The 23626-nt window shown below is 57.6% G+C and overlaps 1 protein-coding gene and 1 long non-coding RNA gene across 4 annotated transcripts; one reads left to right on the top strand and one right to left on the bottom strand.

Moving 5' to 3' along the window:
- Positions 1–781: 781 nt before the first annotated feature.
- On the bottom strand, positions 782–8655 carry LBX2 (ladybird homeobox 2). 2 transcript variants are annotated; one of them, XM_083459090.1, is made up of 2 exons: positions 8384–8655; positions 782–2058 (listed from the first exon to the last, which is right to left on the bottom strand). In XM_083459090.1, exons 1-2 carry the CDS (start codon positions 8577–8579, stop codon positions 1580–1582), a joined length of 675 nt encoding a protein of 224 aa, XP_083315216.1. In that variant the 5' UTR covers positions 8580–8655; the 3' UTR covers positions 782–1579. The 2 variants fall into 2 exon arrangements, with proteins under 2 accessions (XP_083315216.1, XP_083315215.1); XM_083459089.1 differs by lacking the exon at positions 8384–8655 and adding an exon at positions 5572–6347.
- LOC310686065 lies at positions 6400–22820 on the top strand. Of its 2 annotated transcripts, none has more exons than XR_014515696.1 (3): positions 6400–6681; positions 7512–7620; positions 22666–22820. It is a non-coding gene; the product is annotated as an uncharacterized lncRNA (long non-coding RNA). The 2 variants fall into 2 exon arrangements; XR_014515697.1 differs by lacking the exon at positions 22666–22820 and adding an exon at positions 9704–9769.
- The last annotated feature ends 806 nt before the right edge of the window (positions 22821–23626 follow it).

The raw sequence follows: 23626 nt of genomic DNA, 5'->3' as shown, positions 1-23626 counted from the left end.
GTCGGGCTCTGCCGTCGGTTGAAGCTTGGAAAGGATGTCGGATTTTTCTGGAAGCCAGCGGAGGGGGGGGCGCTCTCTGCACATGGACAGGCGCGCTTGGCGACGTTGCATATAAGCCTTCCGTTCGGCGCAGGCCGATCCTAGCGGTCTTCTTTTTAGTTCGGAACATTTTGCGCCGCCTTTCTGCCCCCCCCCCGCCCCGTCCCACACAAGTTATTCCCCGTTGAAAACACCCCTAACCCAGAAGCAACGGGAAACTGCGAGCCCCAAGGTCAGTAGAAAAAGGGGGCGGACTCTCCTCGGTTGGACGGCCATCTGTCAGGGATGCTGTAGCTGCTGTTTCTGCGTTCCGGGGGGGGGGGTTGGACTGGATGACCCTCTGGAACCCCTCCCAAATTGACAATTACAGGTCTGAGGCCACCACCCCAGCTGTTCCAACCAAAACCAAATACATCCCAAAGCCCCTCGATTTAGCGGCAAGCCCCTTTTCCTGTGCTTGAGACAGACCTCTGGGGGGGGGTCTCTGTGGCGACTCCCCTCCACTCGTGGGAGCGTCTTCTCCGCAGGAGATCCGTCGAGGGTTGATGGTGAGGGGAGACGCTCCCGTTTTCTCCTGCGACACCGCCCTCGCCCACCTTCCGTCCGCGCCGCTTCCTGGCTCCGGGACTGCCCGGTTCCTCAGTCGGCCTTTCCCTTGAAAGTTTGTGTCTCAGGCTCCCGGATCCCCCCAATGCCCCCCCACCTGCCCCAGTTCTTCTTAAACTGGAACCTGGCATCGTCATCTGGTGTGTCCTTTTATTCAAAATATATACACGCACACACGACCGAGAGAACCGGGAAACTGAGGGTGGGGTGGGGGTGCGCGAAAGGCGGGGGGAGCTGCCCCCACCCCAAACTGGGAGGGAAGGCAGCCCCCCTTCCCTAGAGGGGTGGTTCCTCGCGGAGTCGCCAGAGCTCCAGGCCCAGCCGTCGGGGGCCCCTTTTGGAATGTGCTAAATGCGGCCATCCCATAATACACGCCCCCCCCCACTACCACAGTCCCCTGTTTCCTCCGGGTGGGTGTCCCAGTCTGAACTCACGGAGGAAAGGCAACCAGCAAGGACGCGGGGAGGGGGGGGGAGGAATCGAGATCACAGCAGGGACCAAACCACGACTGAAAAATAATGATAATAATAAAATTAATTGATTTTTTTAGAAAAAGAAATTGCACCAAATCTTCCACGCCAGTGACCGAAGGAGGAGGACGGGGTGGGGTCAGCTGGGGCCAGAATAAGGGGGGGGGGTCTGAGGTGCAGGCAGGGATGTGTCGGGCAACGCATGGACGACATGCAAGGGGTGAATGGACGGGGCGGGCGGATAAAGATGGAGGGAAATCGGGGTGAATGGAATCCTGGGGCGTCAGGGAATTGGGGTGCAGGACGTCGAAAGTGGGGCCTCTCTGTTCTTGGGCTGGGGCGCCTTCTCAAGCCCCTTTGCTGGCGGTAAGGCGGGAGAAAGAGAGGGAGGTACGGGGTCCGACGGTCAACCCCCCGTCCCTTGGTTCGATGCTGGGGGAGCGGGCTGGCCCCGCGCGAGGCTCTCAGTCCCCCACGTCGATCTCCTCGTCCTCGTCCTCGCCCTCCTCGTCGTCGTCGTCGTCCTCGCCGTCGGAGAAGGGGTCCGTGGCGCGGAGCGAGGCGCCGGGCGAAGACGGGGGCGAGGCGCGGGGCAGGCTGCCCCCGCGGGCCCGGGCAGGCTGGGGCTGGGGCTCCAGCTCGGGCATGCTGGCCAGCTTCTCCAGGGCGGCGGGGGGCAGCTTCTTGAGCGACTCGACGTCGGCCTTCATCTCCTCCAAGTCCCGCTTCAGCTTGGCGCGCCGGTTCTGGAACCAGGTGATGACCTGCGCGTTGCTGAGGCCCAGCTGCGCCGCGATGTGGTCCCGGTCGGCGGGCGACAGGTACTTCTGGTAGAGGAAGCGCTTCTCCAGCTCGTAGATCTGGTGGTTGGTGAAGGCCGTGCGCGACTTCCGACGCTTCTTCGACTGCTGCCGCGGCCCGAAGGCGCCCAGCGGGTCCCGGCCTGCAGAGGGAGGCAGATGAGAAGGATTCGCGGTCAGCCGCCCCCGCCGGGCATAAGGGCCAGCGTCCCCCGTCCCGCACCTGCCCTGCCCGGTCTGGAGTCGCCAAAGAACCTGCAGCCGTCGGGGGGGGGGGGACTCCAGAGCTACCCCACCGGGGCTGGAAGGGTCGCTTCCTCTGCCTGGAGGCCTGGCAAGGCCTCTCGCTATCCCCTTGGGCGCTATCCCCTTGGGCGCAGGAAAGCGTGAAACTGGCCGCAGGGCGAGACCCGACGGTAACCGAAACCCAGCGAGTGCAGTGGGGGCGCCCGGAGAACGACGGGCGACTTCTAGCTTAACCTCCCCGCCCCGAGGCTGAAGCGCGGAGCGGGAAGCCCAGGGTGCTAGCGGGACGTGGAGCATCTTGGAAAACCGACGGCCTCCCTTCTCTCCCCATTCAGTCAGGCGGACCCAGTTCTCGTGGGGATGGAAGGGCGAGTGAAGGAGCACAAAGAGGGACTGTGCTGGGCGGCCGCCCTTGTTCAAAGGCGTTGATAACATTTTGTTGAAAACCAGACTCTGGGAAGCCCCGGCCATTTGCTCGCACGACGAAGCAAAGGCGGTCAAGGCGCCGACCTTTGTCCCAAAGAACTGGGCTGGGGGGGGGGGCAGAGAGAGAGAGAGAGAGAGAGAGATGTTTGGCACCAAACTAAAATTTGGAACAAAATTCCAGATCAAGGAATAATTACTACACTTTTATCCTGAAGTGAGGGTGGGGATAATAATAACAATTTAATAATAATAATAATAATAATAATAATAATAATAATAATAATAATAATAATAATAATAATAATAATAACAACAGCAACCGCATAGCAGTGATTCTTTCTTTCTTCGTCCTGACTGTGTGATGGGAAAGGAGAGCGAAAGTCTCCTGCTTCTATTTTCCCATTTCTCCTTTCCACCTCTCAGAAAGGCGCGCAGGAGGCAGTAATGAAACCAAATGGCTGTTCTGAAGTGCGGGACCCTTGACCTCAGCTGCTGGCGGGGCAACCCTCTGGCCGCCCCCTGGCCGCCCCCGAAGGACAAGAGGTCTTCTTCCTCCCCTCTCGTCCCGGACGAGGACCTTCAGGCCGAGGGAGTGACGAGGCCCGGGACCTGCCCGAGACTAGGCTGCGGTTGAGCCCGCGCGAGGGCCTCGTCTAGAATTAAAACGATTCGGCCCACAGCAGAGAAGCCGGACCCCTCCAGGAAGGCCTATTACCTCTCGCAGAATTAATCCGTTTGGGTGAATCCACAGGATCAGGCCCTTCTCTTCAGGATGGGCTCATCCAAACTAATGGCTCCTTTACACTAACTGCGCGCTGCGCTCAAATCCTGCTTTCCTCTGTCGACTATTTTCGCAAATGCTGCTCAATTTTCCCTTTCCCAGGTCTGAAATCCGAATTTGTACACGTGAACTGTTTGAGCGTCCTGGGAATACCTTAGAAAAGCGTCATTTGTGAATGGTGGGGTGGAAAATGGGACAGAAAGAGAAAGTAAACCCATTTCCATGCGCCGGAATTTAATTTCAATTTAATTTATTGAGATTCTGTTCCGACGCATGATTTGCACTTCAGCTGGGGGAAATGCAAAAAGGTATTAAACTGAAAGTTTGAAAGCGCCCTGAAAAAAGAGCAACAAACCTGGATTTAAAATGGGTTTAAATTCTCTTTCTGTCCCATTTTCCACTCCACCATTCACAAATGACGCTTTCCTAAGCTTTGTTGTTTCACGATTAGAAGGAAAACACCCGCCGCCTCCCTCGCCCTTGGCCAGTCAGAATTTTGCCCGAAGGGCGCCGAACGGGCCCTGGTGAGGCCCGGCTAATTTCACAACGCAGGAAAAAAAGAGAGTTTCCCGGGTTCTTTGGGAAAAGAGGAACTCAAATATTCCCCATTTTGGCGCGGGGAGAGAGGCGTTTGAAACATGCTCCCTCATATTTATATTAAGTTGAAATATGGTTTTGGGGAATTGCAAGCAATTTAAGCTGAAAGACTGGCGAGGAACATCCACCCAAGAAATATGGGAAATTGTAAAATATAAAGAATATGAATTAATATAATTAATTTGAACTAATTACGTAATGTCCGATTGCGCCTCTCCACGAGGCTCTTGGGGTACCTTTGAGAAGCGGTGAGAAGGAGAGTCCGGGGCCTTCACTCGCTTTTTGCCCAGGGCACAATTGGGGGGCTGGCTATTCCGAAGCGGGGCTCAGCCAGGAACAACCTTCCCGAATTTGGGGCTCTGGCGGAAAATGGTTTGCTGGGCCTGAAAGGTTTTTAGCCGCGGCGACGACTGGAAGGCCCAGGTTCCCCGGAAAAGTGGAGGCGAAAGGTTGTCTCTCACTCTCAGTAACATTTTTTAAAAAGAGGGGTGCTAGAATCCTTTGAGGAACCGGGTGTTAAACGGCGGGTTTTTTGTGGGATGGGGGCCCGGGCAGGGCTGTGCCCACTTCGATTATCCGGCCGTTCTCCAACCGGCTCGATTCCCGGATTTCGCTCCTGGACATCGGAGCAAACGGCCCCGAACAAACTAGTGCGTTTCCCTTTGTGGTTTAACGCGATTCGGGGCCCTTTTTCGGCGTTCATCCTTCGGCTAATTTGAATCGAGAGCGTCTCTCTGTGTGTTGCAGGGGCGGGAGGGGGGGTCACTATACAGAAGCAGAAGGCAGAATTAAATCGCAGTCGTGTGAAACCCAGCAAGGAGAAATTATCGTGCGCGGTAAACGAACCCAGCCGCCGCCACGAACTTGAGCACCCGCCAGAAACGAATTCGCGCCGTTTAGGCCGGTGGCATTTTTCTTTCTCGTCCGGCGGGACCGAAAGAGAGAAAACGGTCTAGTTTTGAAAGACCCAACGCGGCAGCCATTTGCTGTCCTCGGAGCGCAGGCGGTTTGTGCGTCGGTTCGCGGTCTGGACTGACTCTGCCCGTCAAGTGGAGCCAGCGGGACAGATAAACAAATCCACGCCGCTGACATAATATTGACTTAACCGGCTGCGGATTCTTGCGGGGCAGGAAAAAAACGATTAGAAAGGCCAAAGGGGAGGAAGCGGCGTTGGCGTTGGGGGGACCCTGTGGAAAGAGGGCTGGGCGGACCAGCCCTTCGCCTCCGACGCCGCTAGACCTCCGCACCAGGATTTCCGAAGGAAAGCGGCGGATGAGTCTCTTCCTCGCCTCCGGGAGCTCCGCGCTTTTCTCGGGAAAGCGGCGGCAGCGGCGGCTCCTGGGCTTCCCAAACCGCGGAGGAGGGTCCGAGCCTCGCCCTTCGCTTTGCCCGAGAAATCTCCGGACAGGGGAAGGGCCGCCGCTTCCTTCGCTTCGCAGCAGCGGTTGTGGGAAGGTGGCCCCCGGGTGCCGCCTCGTTACCGAGCCTGCCCAAGCCCCGTGGCCGAGAGCCCCCGAGGAGGTCCCCCCTCGGAGCGGAAGAGGCAAGCGCGGCCCTCCGCCGCCCCGCCGCCGCCTCTCCTCTCCCGCTCGCCCCGACCCCTTACCTTCGGCCGCCTGAAGCACGTTCACCTCCAGCCCCTTGAAGGTCTTGCTGGCCAGCTCCTCGAGGGCGCAGAGCGGAGAGGCGGGCGCGGGCACGCCGCTGCGGGGCGGTCCGGCCGAGCCGGCGAGCTTGTCCAGCAGGCGGGCGGCGGGGGCTTTGCGCGCCGAGGGCTTGCTGAGGATGTCCTCGATGCTGAAGGGGGTCAGCGGCTTGTTGGAGTTGGCGGGCGGCGGCAGCTGGTCCAGCGGGCTCCGGCGCCGCTCCTCGGTGGCCGGCTGAGGCAGCGCGGGGGCCGCCGCCTTCCCTTCCTTAGCGGAGGTCATGGCCCGCGGGAGGGAGGCGGGAGGGAGGGGGAGGGAGCCCCCCAGCTTCTCCTGGAGCAGGGATGGGGCTCAGCACCCCCTTGGGGTCATGGTGCTGCTGCTGCTGCTGCAGATCCCCCGGCGTTGTTATCTCTGCGCGCCAGCCGCTCTGAGCCGCCCCCTCCAGCTTTGAGCGCGGAAGCTCCTCTTCTCTCTCCCCCCCCAGCCCCGCTACCCGTTGGATCCGGGCCTAAGAGGAGAGCGGCGCCGCACAAGGGCCCCCCCGGCCCATCCCCCTGCCTGGCCTTGCCCGGCGCGGCTTGGGGAGGGGGCGTCCCGTCGGGTCTTCCTTGCCTCTGGCCGCCGGTGAGCCCGTTCAGTCCTAGCCAAGTCCGCCGGGCGCTCCAGCCTTAAAGACGCACAGGCAGGGCCATCAATTGGGCACCCGGGTAGGAGGAGCCAGCGCGGGAGTGTTAGCAAAGTTTCAGAGGGGGGAGCGAGTGGGGGGGGGACGCGGGGAGGGGAGGGGGTCCCCGCTTCTCCGGCCGCCTTGCAGAAGCGGCCACCGCCCGGCGGCTCTGCCTTTGCTCGCAGGCCTGCCTGGGGGCTCCCTCGGCTCCACCGCTGAGCTGGCGGCCCCGATCCCGGGAGCAAAGAGGCGTCGCGGGAGCGGCTAGGCCTGAGCCAGGGCCCTGACCCGACAGCTTCTCCGGCTCCCCAAGCCGAGGACAGCTTCGGCTGTGAAGCAGCGCCTTCCGGGCTGGCCCCTTCTCGGCTTATCGCGCTGGGCCTCGCCTCTCCAGCTCCCGGTATGTGTGCTCCGCGGTGGTCCCCGCTCCTTCCAGACCCTTCCACCGCCCCCTGCCAAACTGGCTGTAGATACAAGAAGGGCAGCTGGGGTGGGCGATAGAGGACCCTGCCTCCCCCTGCGGGGCTCATCTCTGGCAACTGTCTTAAGCTGCCGCAAGTGTCTCTGCTCAAGGAGCCCCCTGAGTTTTGGCATTGTCTCTTCGCGCCCCCCCGCCTCTCTCCAGGAGCTTTATGGAGCCGCCTGGATCGGGTCTGCTTTGGAGGAAGGGAGCCTTCCTTGACCAGCATGTGGGGCGCCCTTTGCGGCCTTTCCCTCTGGAGAGATAGTCACGCTCCCTCTAGCTCAGCCGGGTTCTTCCGGGGCCTTCCGGCTGCTTCTCCTTCGGGCGGCGGCGACCCTCCAGCTAAACACCCCTCGGGGGTTTGTGGCAGCCTCGCTTATTGTTCTCGGGACTCTGGTTTTACCTAGCCGCGCAATTACGCGCAATTGCAGCGCCTTCACCAGCTTGGCGGCCCCGAAATAGCCCCGCGGGGACTTCGGGGAGAGGTTTCTCTTCCTCCAGAGCCACGGAGGGTTTTCCTCCGCTTGGTGTAAGGGAAAGGAATTAAGGGGAAGGCAGGCTTCGCACCCCGCGAGAGCCACTCCACGCTCTCCTTCGCGGGCGCGCGGAATTTTGTTGCTGCCGCAATTGTTGAAGATGTGCTTTGTTATTACTATGACTATTGTTGTTACTGTTGTTACTATTAGTAGTAGTACAATCAGTAGTACTCTTTGTAGTAGTACTATTATTCGTGCGATTACTGCTATTCTTATCTTGGGCACCCTCAGGTTCCCCTCTCGCTCAGCGCCGGCTCCGGCTTGTTCGGCGGGCGTCCTTGACGTGCGGGGCCCGTAGGATCCGAGACGCTGCCCAGAGGAGCCGCTGCCTCCGCTCCAGGTTTGCCCCTCGCGTCTCCCCGTGTGCCCTACGGACCCTCCTTCCCCACCCATCGTGGCCAGCTTGGGGTCTTCTTCCCCCTTCCCGGCCCTCCACCCTCCGGTTCTTCCCCTGCGCTCTTGGGAGGGAGCCGACTCGCTGCCCCGCCCGAGGTACAGGGCGGCTTCGGCGGGGTCCCAGGGTCTCTGGTGGATCGGGCCCTCCGGCTGCTTGCCTCGCCGCCTGCGGCCCAGCTGGGCGCTCCGCTAGGCCCCTTCGCCACCCCCGCCGCTAATGCAAGGCAGACGTGCAACATCCCCGTAAAGGGAGCCATAAAAAGCGGCTCCCCCCCCCAAGCGCTGTAAAGAGCATTTCAAAGCCCCCCGCGGGCCGCCTGCTGGGGAGGGGAGTCTGTAGACAGGCTGGGCGGCCCCGACCTCCCCCCGACGGCTAGCCCGGCCTCTCCGGAGAGAGGGGCCTCCATGGGGTTCCCCACTCCCCTCCAGGATGCACCCCGACTATTCTAACCCCCCCTCGACTGCCTGGAGTTTTATAGCCTCCCCAGTTCTAAATGGCCCATAAAAGCGCCGCGTCTGGGAGTGATTAAGGCCCGCAGCGCGGGGCTTTGGGCAGGTTTTGAGTTTCACTGCCCGGACCGGCCGTAAAAGCCTCATACAAATAGCTCCATGATCCCGCACGCTTGTAAACCCCCCCCCTTCCCTCCCTCCCAGCCTGTCCCCCTCCACAGCCAGCTGCTGAGAGGCCAGGCCCGTCCTGTCCAAACCTCGGGTTCGCCTGTGCGCAAAGGGCTCCCGGTGGACGCGCAACGAGGGCCCCCTGTAGCCGGTCGGACTCGGCCGGAAGGAGGCACAAGACCCCCGGGAAAGCCCAGGGGGCAAGCAGCAGAAAAAGAGGGAATGGGGGCGGTATCTCTGAAGGTTACGGGGTGGGGGAGGGCAGGAAAATCCCTTCCCTCCCATCTACACCCCAAATGTAGGCGCACAATCATATAATTGGAGAGTTGGAAGGGACCTCCGTGGGCCATCTAGTCTAACCCCTTGCGATCCAGGAAGCGCAACTGAAGAATCCTGGACAGAGGGCCACCCGGCCTCTGCCCGGAGGACTTCGCGAATGGGCGGAAGAGAAACGGAACATGGACATCAATATATCCCAGAGCCATCTCACACCTCCGGAGGTAGCGCGAAAGGCCCAGGAGAAGCTGGCCGCGCTCGCCACGGGCCGTCCGCATTCCGCTCGCCTTCCGCATCCGCCCTGTGACCGACTTCCACCACCTTCTTCGCCGCAAGCCGATCCATGGCACCTTCTTCGGTGTGGGCGCGCGATATCTGGGAAAGTCCTAAGAGAGTCTTTCGTCCTACAAGCCGTAGTCTCTGCCCACACCGAAGGTCAGAAGAGGCCGGAGGAAAGAAGGAGGAAAGGGCGGGTGCGTTCACACGAGACGCGGCAAAGCACTCTCTGGCTGTGTGAACGTGGCCAGTTGCCCCCGGGCATCTCAGAGCCAGCTCCTCCAATCACCCTGAAAGGCGACCATAAGACGCCTGTTAGCTAGAAACCCCGCAAGATTCAGAAGTCGCCTTTTGTTTCCCCCTCCCTTCACAACAGTCATGGGGATAAAAGTGGCCCTGGGTTTGTGACAGGAAGGTACAACCTCCGCAAGGCAGAATGCTCCTTCGCCTGATAATCGCCGCCCCGCAAGAACACCGTCTAGACTAGCCTTGAGACGTTCAGCTTACAGGCCTGGAGCACGAGGGTCTCTGAGCCTCCCGCCTCGCCGGCGAAGGCACTGAAGGCCCAGCCTCCTCGCGTGTCGGGCGGCGGAGCTGCGGGCCTGATCTGTGTGTTTCCCAGTCCCGCGGTCCCCACTGCCCGGCCCCGCATCCTGACGGCCGGGGGGAACAGCAGGTGTGAGGCGCAGGCGGCGTCCTGCCCTGCCCGGGCCAGAGAAAAGCGCTGGCGGCCGGGTCGTGGCTGCTGAGGGCCAGCCCAGGAGAGCCCCCAAGCAGGTTGGAAAGGGGTCGGATGGAGCCGCCTTCCACCCCTCTATCGTCTCTTGGTCCCTTATTTAATCTTTTGCTTCTTCTAGGTTAACACAGAACAAAGGAAACCTATAGAAGATAAATATTGGGAAAGTTAGAAGGAATCTGTCAGGTAAGGGGGTGCGGCACGCTCTTTCTAGAGCTGTAAGGGTTCGGAAAACCTTTTTTTTTAAATTAAAGAAATAAAATTTTCAGCTGCAACCCGAATAAGGCAGTACGTCCCCCTCCGTTTTTTCCGGTTGCGTTTTCTTCTCGGCCCAGCCTTCAAAGGGGAATCGGGCCCGATCCTGCCCGGGCTGTCGGAGAGCCTAGATTGTCTGTGGCTGAGGTTCCGCTCCTTTTGCCCGAGCCGGGTCGGTCTCCTACTCCCCATTTCCCCCCAAGAAACCTGGAGACGGGCTCCAGGCTTGGCCAGGCCCCAACCCACCCTTCGGCGCCATTTCACGTCGGAGAAAGGTCTCTCGGAGATCATTGTAACCGTCGCGCGCAAAGCCACGTACCCCCAAAGCCCAAGAATGAACGCAGGAGCTCCCCCGTAGAATCACCTCTGTATTGGGGGGGTGCAATGCAGTGTGGTGGGGGGCTCCTCTGCCCAAAGACACCCCCCATGGTTGGGATCAGGCCCAGCGCTTACAGCAGGTGAGGAAGCTCCCCCCGCGGACCCCAAGGCTTCCACCCCGAATAAATTCGCTTCTTGCCTTAGAGCCCCCCCTCTGTAGTCCCCCCGCCCTGTTAAAAGTTTTGCCCCATCCCGGAGCCGAAGTGGTTAAGCGCAGCTGTCACTCAGCGCCTGGCGGGCTGCGCGCCCCTCCGCTCGGGGGCCTTTAATCCCCGCTCGCCGTGATAGATGGGCCGTTTACACGAGCGATTAGGAGCGGATGGAGCCCGCCATGGCCACAGCCGCGCGGGCGGGCGGAGGGGGGGGGCGGCGGATCGGGAGAGCGCGCCGCCAGATGGTGACTTTCATGTCGGGACAATCCCCAGCGCGTCGCCTCATCTGCTTTTGCTGAGGGAGGGGAGCCTGCAAATTGAAATTTGGGAGGGTGGGGAATGAAAATCATTGGGATCGGAACCGGGGGGGGGGGCTGACTTTGGTGTGAAGGCACCGCGAGAGTAAGCGGGAGGAAGGGGCATTGTCTCCCGGGCGGGGCGCTCCAGGTTCCGGCCTCGGTCCATTCCGGAGTCGATCCCGAAGGGGCTGGCCTTCCCTTCCCAACTGGCGAAACTCCCTTATGGTTTCCGGACAATAGGGGCGGGAGGCGCCTTTGGAAAGAGAGGACCCCCCCCCCAATCTGTCGCGCCAGGGGAGCCTCCCTCGCCGCCCCTCGCGGGTTCCTTCCAAGCGGGTTTGCCTAACCGGCTCCGCTTTGCTCCGGGATTTCAGCGAAGCCCCGCGGAAGTCTGGCAAGCGCCGCCGGCCGGCCTTTCTCCCTTTGGCCCTTTCTTAATTGCTCTCCCTTTCCGTAGTTCACCCCTCTCTCAAGACCGCGCTAAGCCGCAGGAGTGAAAGCGCGCCGGGCCTTCCCTCGCCTGCGCCTTCCTCCTGCCTTCCGAGAGTCCCCTGAGCGAGACCGGCGGCAGCTGGAAGGCGCATTGTTCCTGCGCCAAAGGCTCCGATCCCAAGACTTCTCCGAGCGGGTGGGTGACGGTCAGAATACCGTCTAAATGCTTCTTCAGCCAGAAGCGCACTGGATGCAGAAGAACCGGCCAAGCCCCATCAAGCGGCTTACACGACGCGGAAGGCGAGGCGGCTCCTGGCGCAGAGATGCGCAGCATCAGCTCTGAAAGGCAAACGCTATTTTTATTTGCATCTGTTGCCGCAGAAGTGGGTTCCTGGAGATCCCGATGCGGAGCGAGGAGAGTGGAAGGCCGCTGACCCGAAACTGGGGAAGAGAGGCGCTCCATCTGGCGAGGAAGGGAGGTGCGAAAGTCCCGCGGGCGGCGGAGTTTTGACGCGGAGCCAGGAAGGAGGGAGCCCGCAGCCGGGGCTACCGCTCCTCCGCCGCCTCCTGTCCTCTCCTGGGAGGGAGCAGGGAAAAGCAGGCGCACCCCAAAATCCCGTCCAAGGTAAAGCCACCCAAAGCGCAAAGTCTACAAGTCGCCCTCGCTCCCGCTTCCCCTCGCCAGCCGTGCGCCACTTTACCGTTGCCGAAAAGACGTGCGGACGTTTGCAACGAAATGCGAGAGAGAGCAACGCGGCGTTGCCGGGCTGGCTACTTGCTCCGGGGCCTGCAGTCGCCGGCTCCCGCCCGCCCGCCTCCCCGGCTCCAGTCGGACATGCCCGGCCATTCTGAGCCTCTCGCCGTTTCCGTAGGGCGGCGAATGGCCGGGCGCAGCGGGGCCTTTCTCGTCTGGGCGCCGCGACCAAATCCATCCCCTCCTTTGCCCGTTTACCGGCAAGCTGCTCTCCCGGATTCCCCTCAGGGTTTCGCCTCTCTGCTTTAGCGCCTTTATTGGTTTTCGTTTGCCTGTTTTTAACGTTGCTGATTCTAAAAAGTTGGCGCCTGGAGCGTCTTGGTTGACAAGGCGGACTAAGAGGTTTTTTTATCCGCCAGCGAAGCCAGAGGCCTGGAAGGGCTGCCTGGCGCACGTCGGATAAATCATTTCTCCGACGGCGCGCGTCTGTTTGCTGCAGTGGGGCCTTGGAGGCTGGCGAGGGGCCCTTGCCCAGTGAGTCGGGGCCTGTTCGCCGGTGGCCCCGATCCCTTCTGGCCCTGGTTCCACAGAGCTCCTCTTAGCCGTCTTATCTCCCTCCTTAGCACTGACAATCCGCCGGTCGCCGCCTCCCAGTCCAGCGCCCGAACCTCCCTCGGCGCCTCTGCGGGAGGAGAGCTGTGGACGCGGGTGGCGCGCAGGATTTGACTCGGGACTCCTCAGGGACAGCCCAGGGGAGGCGCTCTGGGAAAGGCAGGCCCAGGAAAGATCTAAGCCACAGCGGAAGTCCAGCTCGCCCGGGTTGCCTCTTTGCTAGCCCTACAGCAAAGGAAACGGGCTTGTTGGTTTGTTTGAAATTAGACTCTGCTTGATTGTAAAAAGCCTCAAAGTGGTTTATAAAAATAACGAAAAATAAAATTATCGATAAAAACAGTTATAAGCAACATTCGAAAAATTAAAGCCACACATAAACTAAAATCAAATGAAAGCAAACACCAACATTTTACCTGAGTAGGTTTGTCTAAGCAAGGATGCGTTTAGCAGGCGCGGAAAAGAGCGCAGGGAAGGAGCCCCCCTGCTGTCAACCGGCAGGGAGTTCCAGAGGACAGCGCTGCCACACGAGTGAGGAAGGGGCATCGTCTGGCACCCCTCATAGGGCCAGATCCACAGTTCTTCCAGACTATTGTTATGTATGTATGTATGTATGTATGTATGTATGTATATATGTATGTCCTTACTACATTTATATACATCTCTAAATTCCAAGGGGCTCAAGGTGGTTCCGTGGTTCTTTTCCTCACAACAGCCCTGTGAGGCGAAGAGATGGTGACAGACTCCAAGGTCTCTCTGGCCATTATGCCACACGGGCTCTCAGCTGTGGTCCAAATAGCTCAGTGTTGTCCCCCTCCCTCTGTTTTCTCCTCACAACAACCCTGTGTGGGAGGTTAGGCTAAGAAACAGGGACTGTCTCTTGGTCACGCAGAGCTTCGTGGCTGCCTTTGAGCCGCGATGCCTCCGCTCTGACAAAGGACCTCAGGCGACAGAGAAGCCACTTTCGTCCAAAGCGCCCGCGCCTCCTCCGGCTTCTGTCTCGCCGCTGCAGCTGAGGCCACAACACAGCGGGGAGTCTTTAAGGCCCCACCCGATGCATCTGAAGCCCAAAAAACCTCCGTTGCAGGGGGGGTGGTGGACTAGTCAGTGTTTCCCAACCTTGGGCCTCCAGCTGTTTTTGGACTACAACTCCCATCATCCCTAGCTAGCAAGACCAGTGGTCAGGGATGATGGGAATTGTAGTTCAAAAACAGCTGGAGGCCCAAGGTTGGGAAACACTGGACTAGATGACCGTTTGGAGCCCTTCCGACTCTACAATCCCGCGATTGCATGAAAGCCTGATGCCATAATGAAGGCGCAACAGACCCTTTTATTTTCTGCAGCAGACTAAGGCGGGCGCAACCTCTGGAAGAAAGAGGCGTCTTCGCTGCCCTGGCGTTATACGGGGACTCGGGGCGTGTTCGCAGGGACACTTCAACCTGCAAGGAGAGACAAATGCTTCTCCTGCCCTCCCTGGTTCCTCCCCGCTCCATGCCTCGTACAGACACTCCCCCCGCGACCCCCCCCGCCGCCGCCCTGCACACCGTCTCGCATAATGCCCTGTGACACGCACCAGGAAATTGCTGCAGAGGGAAATCCTTGCAGGCCCCCATCTCATTCTCAGCAGGTCTTGCATCTCTCTCCCCCCCCCCGTTCTCCTTCAGCATCTTCCTCCCCCCCCCCGCCCCCACTGCCAGCTTATCTGGGGCGTTGACAGGGAAATTGAGTTAAGTGATGGAGAAGAAGAATGTGCTCGGGGGCGAGCAGCTCCATCGCAGGCCTTTAGATGCGTGTGTTTGTGCGCGTGTGCTAATCTCAGTTGTCAAGAGCGCGAGGACTAGCTGGGCTCTGCAGCCACTTAAGTGAGCGAAGGAGCGCCTTGCGAAGAGCAAGACGCCGTGGAAGGGCCCCCGGATCAGGACGTTTTTTTAACAATGGCTCTTGACTTAATTCTATATAAGCGATATTATTTGTAACCTTAGCTTTAGGCTGCCGTGTGGATGTCCCGTTGGAGCTGGAAGGCGGGCAAGGTGTAAACGGGAGCGGGTGGCGCTGGGCTTGCCGATCAGAAGGTCAGAAGTTCTAATCCGCGGCGACGAGGTGAGCTCCCGTTGCTCCGTGCCAGCTTCTGCCAACCTAGCAGTTCGAAAGCACACTAGTGCAAGTAGATAAATAGGTACAGCTGTGGCGGGAAGGGAAACAGTGTTTCCCTGTGCGCTGGTTTCTGTTACGGTCCCGATGCACCAGAAGAGGTTTAGTCCTGCTGGCCACATGACCTGTCTGTGGACAAACGCCGGCTCTCTTGGCCTGAAAAGCAAAGCAAGATGAGGGCCGCACCCCATAGTCGCCTTCCACTGGACTTAACCATCCGGGGTCCTTTCCCTTTTTTACCTAAATGGTTAAACAAGCAAACTTGTCGCAGGGATGGTGGTGGGGTGTGTGGAAGGGGATGGCCTGAGAAAGTGGTGGAAGGGGCGGGATTGGGGCCAGGAGCAAGAGAGGCTAGGTGCCTTCGAGCTGGGGTGGAGCTGGAGGGGCTTCATGAAGGCATCACCTTCTGTGGGGTGTGAAACACAGAGCAGTCAAATACAACATTCCTAGAGTGGACATAAAAAGGGGGTGTCTGGACCAGCCAGTCAGAACTTCCGGTTTCCTCCTGGGCTGGGACAAACTTCCTCTACATGTGACCAGAGGTGGGCGTGACCTCACCTGTGCAGGTAACAAAATCGCACAGGGCAGGGCAGCCATCTCTCTCTCTGACTCCATTCCTTGAAGTAGCAACATCTCCTTAGCCTAAGAAGCTCTCTCAGCTAAGAGAGGACAAAGAAACTATAGCATCTCCTTATGGGATAGATTCCATGTGTATACATTTTGTAACCTAACTCTGCCTTCTGAGATCCTTCAGTGTACAGAATGTGAGTAAACTATTTTATATACTTTTATACAAGACTGCGTCGTGTCTATTCTTTTTAAGAGGGAATAAAAGGGGAATTACCAGGAAACTTATTTTAGAGGCTTATGCAAGCCTGGCAAAGACCTATCCACTATGTAAGTTTAAAAGGGGAATGTTACTCTGCTAAATTGTAGAACTTGTTAACACAAGTTGGGAAGGATATAATTAAACAATATACCCTCTCCTGCCTCCATGAACATTCCCACACCTTCACCTCCTCCAGCAAAAGGGTCTCTGCCACCACTGTGATTCCACTGCCACAGCCCACCCACGTCAGGGGCTCCCAGGAGGGCTAGAATGGTGCTAGCTGTGATTCAGCCTCGGCCCAGCATACCTGAAGGAGCGTCTCCACCCCCATCGTTCTGCCCAGACACTGAGGTCCAGCACCAAGGGCCTTCTGGCGGTTCCCTCACTGTGAGAAGTGAAGTTACAGGGAACCAGGCAGAGGGCCTTCTCGGTAGTGGCGCCCGCCCTGTGGAACGCCCTCCCAGCAGGTGTCAAAGAGAAAAATACCTACCTGACATTTAGAAGACATCTGAAGGCAGCCCTGTTCAGGGAAGTTTTTAATGTGTGACATTTTCATGTATTTTTAAACTTTGTTGGAAGCCGCCCAGAGTGGCCGGGGAAACCTAGCCAAATGGGCGGGGTACAAATAATAAATTGTTATTGTTATTGTTATTGTTATTGTTATTGTTATTGTTATTGTTATTGTTATTGTTATTGTTATTGTTATTGTTATTGTTATTGTTATTGTTATTGTTATTGTTATTGTTATTGTTCCTGCATTGCATGGACTTGGACTAGACGACCCTTTGGGTGCCTTCCAACTTTACAGTTCTATGATGGCTCTTCACTGGAAAACTATCATTATTTGCAGGTGGTTTTCCATAGCATGATATGTGATCTTGGATGCATGCCTTGAGCATGTGCAGAGTGTATTTGCCTCACCACTCAGGAGTGTCAGCCTCACACTCACCCAGCGTCTTGGATTTGGGGACAAGGATTCCAGGCCAAGAGGGTGTGGCCCCCTTCTCCCTCTCAAGTGACTGCAAGTGGGGGGGGTGGCACCCCTGGAAGCCATCCTAGTAAGTCTAAGGCAGAGGGAACTGGCCTGCAGCCTGCAGCTTCTCTGGCCCCCAGGAGCCCTGGGCCTCAGGGGCAAGTGAGCCAGGCTGGCAGAGGCAGGTGGTCCCTCACAGCTGCCCACGCCCCTCCCCCTGCTGTGATTGATGGGACAGATGCAAGCAACGCTGGGACTCCATCCAGCTGCTGTGCGCATGATGCTGGAACTCCTGTCTACCTCCCTCCCCCCACTTTGATTTGACAGCTATGAAAAGGGGCTCTAAAGCCCCAGCACATCTGGCTGGTATGGCCCAGCCGCTTCCTGCGTGGTCTCCCAGGCACAGAGCCCTGGCCACACCCAGAGCAGCCAGGTGCCCACCAACAGACATGTCGGGGCATGTGCTGTGCCCTCCATGTGCTCACATGCTCCTGCCAGCATCCCTTTGACATTTTGGCACATGTGATGTTGATGCCTTACGATCTCTCTTGGACTTGGCAATGGGAGCACTTGGCAGTGTGGCTGGAAAGGGGCAAGAGGATATGTGCCCACACTAATTCCTGGGTGATCCCCCAGACAAGGTTAAACACACATGGTGTGAAAGACACATGGGTGCGTGTGTGGGTGTGTTTTTGTGTGTGTGTGTGTGAGAGAGAGAGAGAGAGAGAGAGAGAGAGAGAGAGAGACAGACAGACAGACAGACAGACAGACAGACAGACAGACATTGATTCAGATTGAATGGGAAGGTGGTTGGTGTGCCTGAAAGATGTAAAAACGTTATCTGGGTCAGGAAGGAGCTTGTGTGAAGCCAAGCAGGAAGGAAGCTGCGATTTCATAGAATGGTAGAACTGTAGAGTCAGAAGGGACCCTGAAGGCCAACTCCTGCAATGGAGGAAACACAGCAAACAAAACCCTTTTTTTGGGGGGGGGTGCCCTCCAAAACCAAAAAGCAAAAGGACTCCAAGAATGCATGCAGTGAGTTCGTTTTAGATGGATCAGGCCCCCTTTCAACTTATCAGGGGGGGTGCCCAACAGGACAAATGTTAAGGATGGTAGGAGAGGATATATTGTTTGGCTATTATCCCTCCTCACAAACTTAGAATCCTTTAATTAAGCAATCCAGTCTGGCTTGTTCCTGGGAAATCCACCTTTATTCCCCTCTTAAACTAATAATAACACAGCACAATCTTCTTTAAAAGTAAGAATAAAGTTTTACTCACATTCAGTTCACAGCAGGAATCTGAAGGCAGGCTCTACCTTGTGGCTACAGTGAAAAGAAGCCTGGGCTACATCTCAGACTTTCTGCCTGTGGGCTCCATCCTGTGTGAAGATTGAGCCAGGCGCTGGCTAAGAGCCAGGAGAGCAAGAGACCAAGAGAGAGGTGGTTGCGTGGCCAGCCCTTTTACCTGGTCAGCTAGGGTCACGCCCATCCACCTGGTCACACACGGGGGGGGGGGGGAGATCCAGAGCAGGTATGACAGGAAGATCTCCCTGCCTGGAGCCACATTCCCCTGGGTGTCCATTCCAGGGAACAGGAAAAGGTTGTACTTGACTTTTCTGCATTCCACAACAACCACCAGAAGATGTGATTTGAGACAGGGCTCAGCAATGCAGGCACTCCTGAACATGCAAGGGGTGCCTCTGGGTATGTGCAGAGTTCCTCTGTCTTGTGGCTTAGCTTCACATTACTGGTCACAAGACAAAGGCACTCCAGTCAGAGGTCTCGAGCCTGGCACCTCTCCTTTGGGAGAAGAGTAGTGGTAAATGAATGGGTACCACACAACCCTTCTGTCTCAGGGCCCCATCATGTCCCAGCTAGTTACTGAAGGATGCTGAGGCTTGCCAAGCCCATAAGCAGAAAATGCTCAGTCAACAAATAAATAATAAAACCCCAAGGTTGTGTCTCTGTGTGCTTGTGTTTGGCTGTGCATGTTAAAGACTGCTTGCCTTGGAGCACGCATGTTCATGTGAATTGCCGTGAGAGAGAGAGAGAGAGAGAGAGAGAGAGAGAGAGAGAGAGAGATCCATTTCATTTCTTCCATTTTTCTCCTGCTCTGTCTTCCACCAGCTGGCTCCCAAAGAGATTTCCCATAATGAAATAATCAAATTCGAATACAACAAAAGCACATGGCTTGTGTGTCAGAGCAACACCCACGGGGCACGCAGTGTTGATTAGGTAGGTATACTCGCTTGCGCCTGTGCGGAGCTGTTCCCGTGACGCGCTGCTGATTGCCTCCTTGAGGAGCGCGGAGGTGTTTTGCATTTATCTTTCTCTGTATCTTTATGGTGGGGGGTGGGGTGGCCGCAGGACCCTTGTTTGATCCCTCTATTATATAGCTTCTGAGATCAGTTTGGGGGAAATGGGGAAGGGACCCCCCCCTCTGCCTGAAGTAGCCCTGAAGAGTCACTGGCCAGGCAGAGGAGAGGACACAGGAGCATGGACAGAGAAATTGTTGTTTAGTCATTTAGTGGTGTCCGCCTCTTTGTGATCCCCTGGACCAGAGCATGCCAAGGCCCTCCTGTCTTCCACTGCCTCCCTCATGCTGGTAGCTTCGAGAACACTGTCCCACCATCTCGTCCTCTGTCTTCCCCTCCTCCTTGCGCCCTCCATCTTTCCCAACATCAGGGTCTTTTCTGTGACCTATGAGCTATATGACCTATAGCTATGAGCTATGCCAAGCAGGGCACCCAAGATGGACAGGTCATAGTGGAGAGTTTTGACCAAACGTGATCCACCTGGAGCAGGAACCAGCAAGCCACTCCAGTATCCCTGCCAAGAAAACTCCATGGACAAGGACAGAGAAATAGTCTTATGTATTTTAAAGATAGCTTCCTGGGTTATGTCTGGGCCAGCCTTATATTTTACCACATGAATAAAAACCATTTAAAACAACAGTGAAGGATTAAAATACAGTACTTTCAAAGCTACTCATGTTTCTCATTTAAAACTGCGACCCAGCAATGGAGAATAACTCTGGCAGGGGAGGGCGGGGTATAAATAAATGTATTATTATTATTATTATTATTATTATTATTATTATTATTATTAAATATCCAACCCGATTTAAATAATTATTCCACCTCATCTTCTGAAGACCTTTTGGAATAAGACAGTTACACACACCAAGGCAGGATGGAACCCATCAGGGGACGAGGATGGAATTGGTTGCCAGCTGGTTCCCAGTTCCTCATTCTTAGGAAAAGTCCAAGCAGAACTCAAGAAGAACAGCCAATAATCTTTATTTTATTTAGTAATTTATTAAATTTGTATTCCACCTTTCATTGGTAGATCTCAGGGCGGTTCACAACATAAAAACACAAAATAAAAACACAAAATATGTAGTAGAAAAAAGTCCAAACACACAGAGAGACTAACAAACCCCTTCCTTCATCTTTGGCTATGTCACATATTTCCATAACGGGAGGTGGGACTCTTGTCAAGGCCACACCAGCTTTCAAGGTGCTCTAAGGAGGGGTGTTCTGAACATGAGGCCGTTGACAGGCTGGGCTCCACGGGGGGGGGGGGCTTGGTGACCTGTCCCCAGGTCCTCCTCAGGTCTGCTCCATCTCCTCCTCCTCCAGTCGCAAAGCTCGGATCTCCATGTGCAAAACTGTCCTTCTCCCGCTGCTTTCAGGACCGGGCAGCCTCCCTGGGGGGCCAGGAGACGAAGCCTGCGAAGCACCCCAGTCTCTCCGAGGAGGAAGGACTCAGCTAAGGGCAGCATCCCAGCCCTTGGGCAGAAACCTATTTCCGTTACTTCGGGGTCAGAGAAGCGGAAGGGGCTGGTATCTTCCCAGGACTTTCAGGTGATTCTGCCCTTTAGATGGGGGCCCCGAGGTGTGTGTGTGGGGGGGTATAAACCAACTAACTAAAAATAAGTATGGATTGGGTCCACAGTCGGAGGCAGCACGTGCTTTTGAATGGCTGGGAAGCGCAGGCGAGGACAGTTCGGCTGCTGCTGCGCTCAGGCCCCGCTTTTGGGCCTCAGTCTGGCCACTGCGCGAGCAGAGAAGTGGGAGAGAATCCTAGAGTCGGAAGGGACCCCCATCTAGTCCAACCCCCCCAGCAATGCAGGAATCACAGCTAAGGCAGAGAAGGCCGGGGCTGGCCTTGCGCCTTGTTCTCCGCAGGTGCTGTCTGCAAGGATCGGATCCTGGGCTGCGGCTGAAACCAGCTTGAAGGAGCCCGTCTCAGTCTCCCTTCCCTGCCTCGCAACCGCGGCTGCTTTGCCGACACGGACGTAGTGTCTGTTCACACGTGTGTGTTGACTCCTAGGCACCTCGCAGCCTTTGAGGCCTCATTTGGCTAGAAGTGGAGAGCGGTGGGGAGGAGCCACTCCAAGCCCCGTTTGCCCCTTCCCAGCGTGACCCTCCCGGCAGATGGTGCGGGAGGGGGCGTCCCGGAGCTCCCATTTGCTCGCCCGCCAGCGCGCAGCTCCGAGCACCCGGCGGGGCAGCCAGGCAGCTGCGGCGCATTTCCGCACAGGCCTCCTCCCTCGGTGCCAACGGCGCGCCCCTCCCCGCCCCCCCCCGCTCATCTATTATTTAGCGGCTCCATTTCAATAATGCAGATCTGGCGGGTGTAATTCAATTATGTCCCCGAGCCGGGGGGGCTCGGGAGGGCCGCGCCTGTTTTCGGATGGAAATTGCTTCCAAATGAATTTCCCTTTAATAAGGGGAATGGCTGGGCGCAAAATTAAGCTGTCAATAAGACGGCGAGGGAACAGCAGGCTTCGGCAAAGACAGCCGCTTTCACGCCTTGCGAGGCTGCGGAGAGGCCAGCGGGGTCAGCGGAGACGAGCGGCGGCTTTGATCCCGGCTCCTCCGCAGCGCCGGCGGGGAATTCCCACCGGCGGCTCTGGGACAGCCCAGCGCAGCCCCCTGCCTCCCCCTCCGCCGGGCCAGCAGCCGAAGGGGCTCTCCACTCTGCGCCAGCTAGATAGCATGGAATACAGGAAGGATACTGAATAGGACCATCGGTCCATTTAGCCCCATACTGTCTGCACTGACTGGCAGCTACGGCTTTCCAGGATTTCAGGCAGGAGTCTCTCCCAACCCCGCCGGGAGATGCCAGCGGGCACTGGCCCCGGGAGCTGCTGCTGCCTAGCTTCCCCAAAAGGCTCTGCCCGGCTCCTTTCCGGGGCCCCTGGCCAAAGCAGGCGACACTTGCCCGCCCCTCCGCCCGTGAGGTTAGGCTCAGGCGGATAGCATCTGTGCCCGGGGCGCAGCAGGCCCGGGACCGGCTTTTCCTCTCCCTGGCTTGGCGGCGACTCCGGGCTCCGGCTCTCCCGCCAGCACAGCCGCTCCTAGCAGCGGAAGGCCCACGACCCAGGCCCACCACTCGGGGGTCTGCACCAACTCGCTCCCACAGGAGGCAGTGATGGCCAACGCCGTGGACGGCTTTGAGAGAGGATTCTGTAGATTCCTGGAGGTTATCCAAGGCCAGGAAAGCTGTGAAGCTCTACCTTCACAGCTGCAGACAACGGTGCTTCTGAAAGCCTGTTGCCGGGATCCGCAGGGGCTGCGAGGGCTCGTGCGCTCAAATCCTGCATGCTGGTTTTTCATAATGGGCATCTGGCTGGCCACTTATGTTAACTGGCTTTGCTGTTCCAGGCAGAGCCCCCCCCCCTTTGTTCTGCTGCCTGGCTGGCTAGATCTTGCGCCTGCAGCGCAGCCATGTCATCCCGCAGGCCGCGGACATCCAGCCGGGGAGGCCAGCTCACCCCTTTCTGCGGAGCGGGCTGGCTGCTTGCGGGGGCTCTGCGAATAGGGTACGAACTGTACAGTGGTACCTCGGGTTAAGTACTTAATTCGTTCCGGAGGTCCGTCCTTAACCTGAAACTGTTCTTAACCTGAAGCGCCACTTTAGCTAATGGGGCCTCCTGCTGTTGCCGCGCCGCCAGAGCACGATTTCTGTTCTCATCCTGAAGCAAAGTTCTTAACCTGAAGCACTATTTCTGGGTTAGCGGAGTCTGTAACCTGAAGCGTCTGTAACCCGAGGTACCACTGTATTTCATTTCCTTCCCGTGCTCTTGCCCACGCCCTGCTTGGTGGAACTGGGGGGCGGGCAGAAGTCTTGGAGTCTTGCCCCCACCCCGCGCCTGACAGCCGCACCCGAACCCCAAACGCCTTTGGCTTCTCATCCGTTTCATTTGTAATGCGCAACTGAGTGTCTCGCTTTTTATTCGCCCTTAATTTTGTTGAACGGTGTTTGCACTTCTATTGTTCTAATGCATTTTCTTTTTTGACAGTTGGCTAGTCAATATCCTCCTTTTGCAGAAGGGGAGCGAAGACGTAAAGGGGTTCCCTGACACCCTCCCCCCAAAAAAAATCTACGGCGGAACAAGGCAGGACCTGAATTCACTTGGCACAAGGAAGGGCTTGGAAGTGTCTAAGAAGCAGGCAGGCGGCCTAAGAGGGTGGGTGGTAGTCGCGGTGTTTGTTGTCCTCGTTAAACTGGGGCGGGGTCTCTGGTGTAGGTCGGCTGCTTCCCCAGATCCCTTCCAGACCCAGTCGCGGCTTCTTGTTCTGCCCGCGCTTGCCGCGCGCAAAGGTCCCCTGAGGAGCTCAGTGCTTAAACAGCCAACGTCCAGGTGTCCTAAATTATTGTGACAAGAGAGGACCCGATCCACCGCGACTGCTGCTAGACAAGCCCGGTTGAAAGGACTGGGGTCGTGTACCAATAGGTCCCGCCCCCCAATTCCAGGGTTGCATCTTTGGATCGGTCGGTCCCCGGAGTGGAACCAAACCAGTGTGATGATTCAGATTCTCCTTAGAGAAACCTTTTCCTTCCTCGAGAACCCAGCAGGGGTGAAGCCGGGTCAGTTCAGCCGTGGCAGACGCCTCGCCGGCCTTCGCGAGCAACGGTGCAGCCCGAGGGGTGATCCTGAGAGAAGCCAGGCCGCCCCTCATAAAAGTGGCTTATAAACTCAACACCTTGAACTGCGTCCAGGAACAGGCCGCCCAGCAAAAGCGGGGAGGGAAGGAGGGAGCGAGCAGGGGGCGAGCACGTCCTGGGGTGCGGAGATGCTCCTGCTGCGGCGGTAGCAGCGCGGAGTTGTGCGCTCCCGGCTCGCAGGGAGATCCTCCGCCGCCTGGGTTTCAGGCTGCGCCGGGCGCGCATCTCTTGCCCACGGCGCCTGCTAGGAAACAAGCGCCAGGCCGCAGCCTTCAGACGGCGCGTCTATCTCCTGCGGATCTGCTGGCTGCAGT

The sequence above is a fragment of the Podarcis liolepis genome, assembly GCF_965112155.1.
Source record: "Podarcis liolepis genome assembly, chromosome: 9".
NCBI lineage: Eukaryota > Metazoa > Chordata > Lepidosauria > Squamata > Lacertidae > Podarcis > Podarcis liolepis.
The sequence above is the reverse complement of the archived record's forward strand: the minus strand, read 5'-3'. Positions and strand labels throughout refer to the sequence as shown.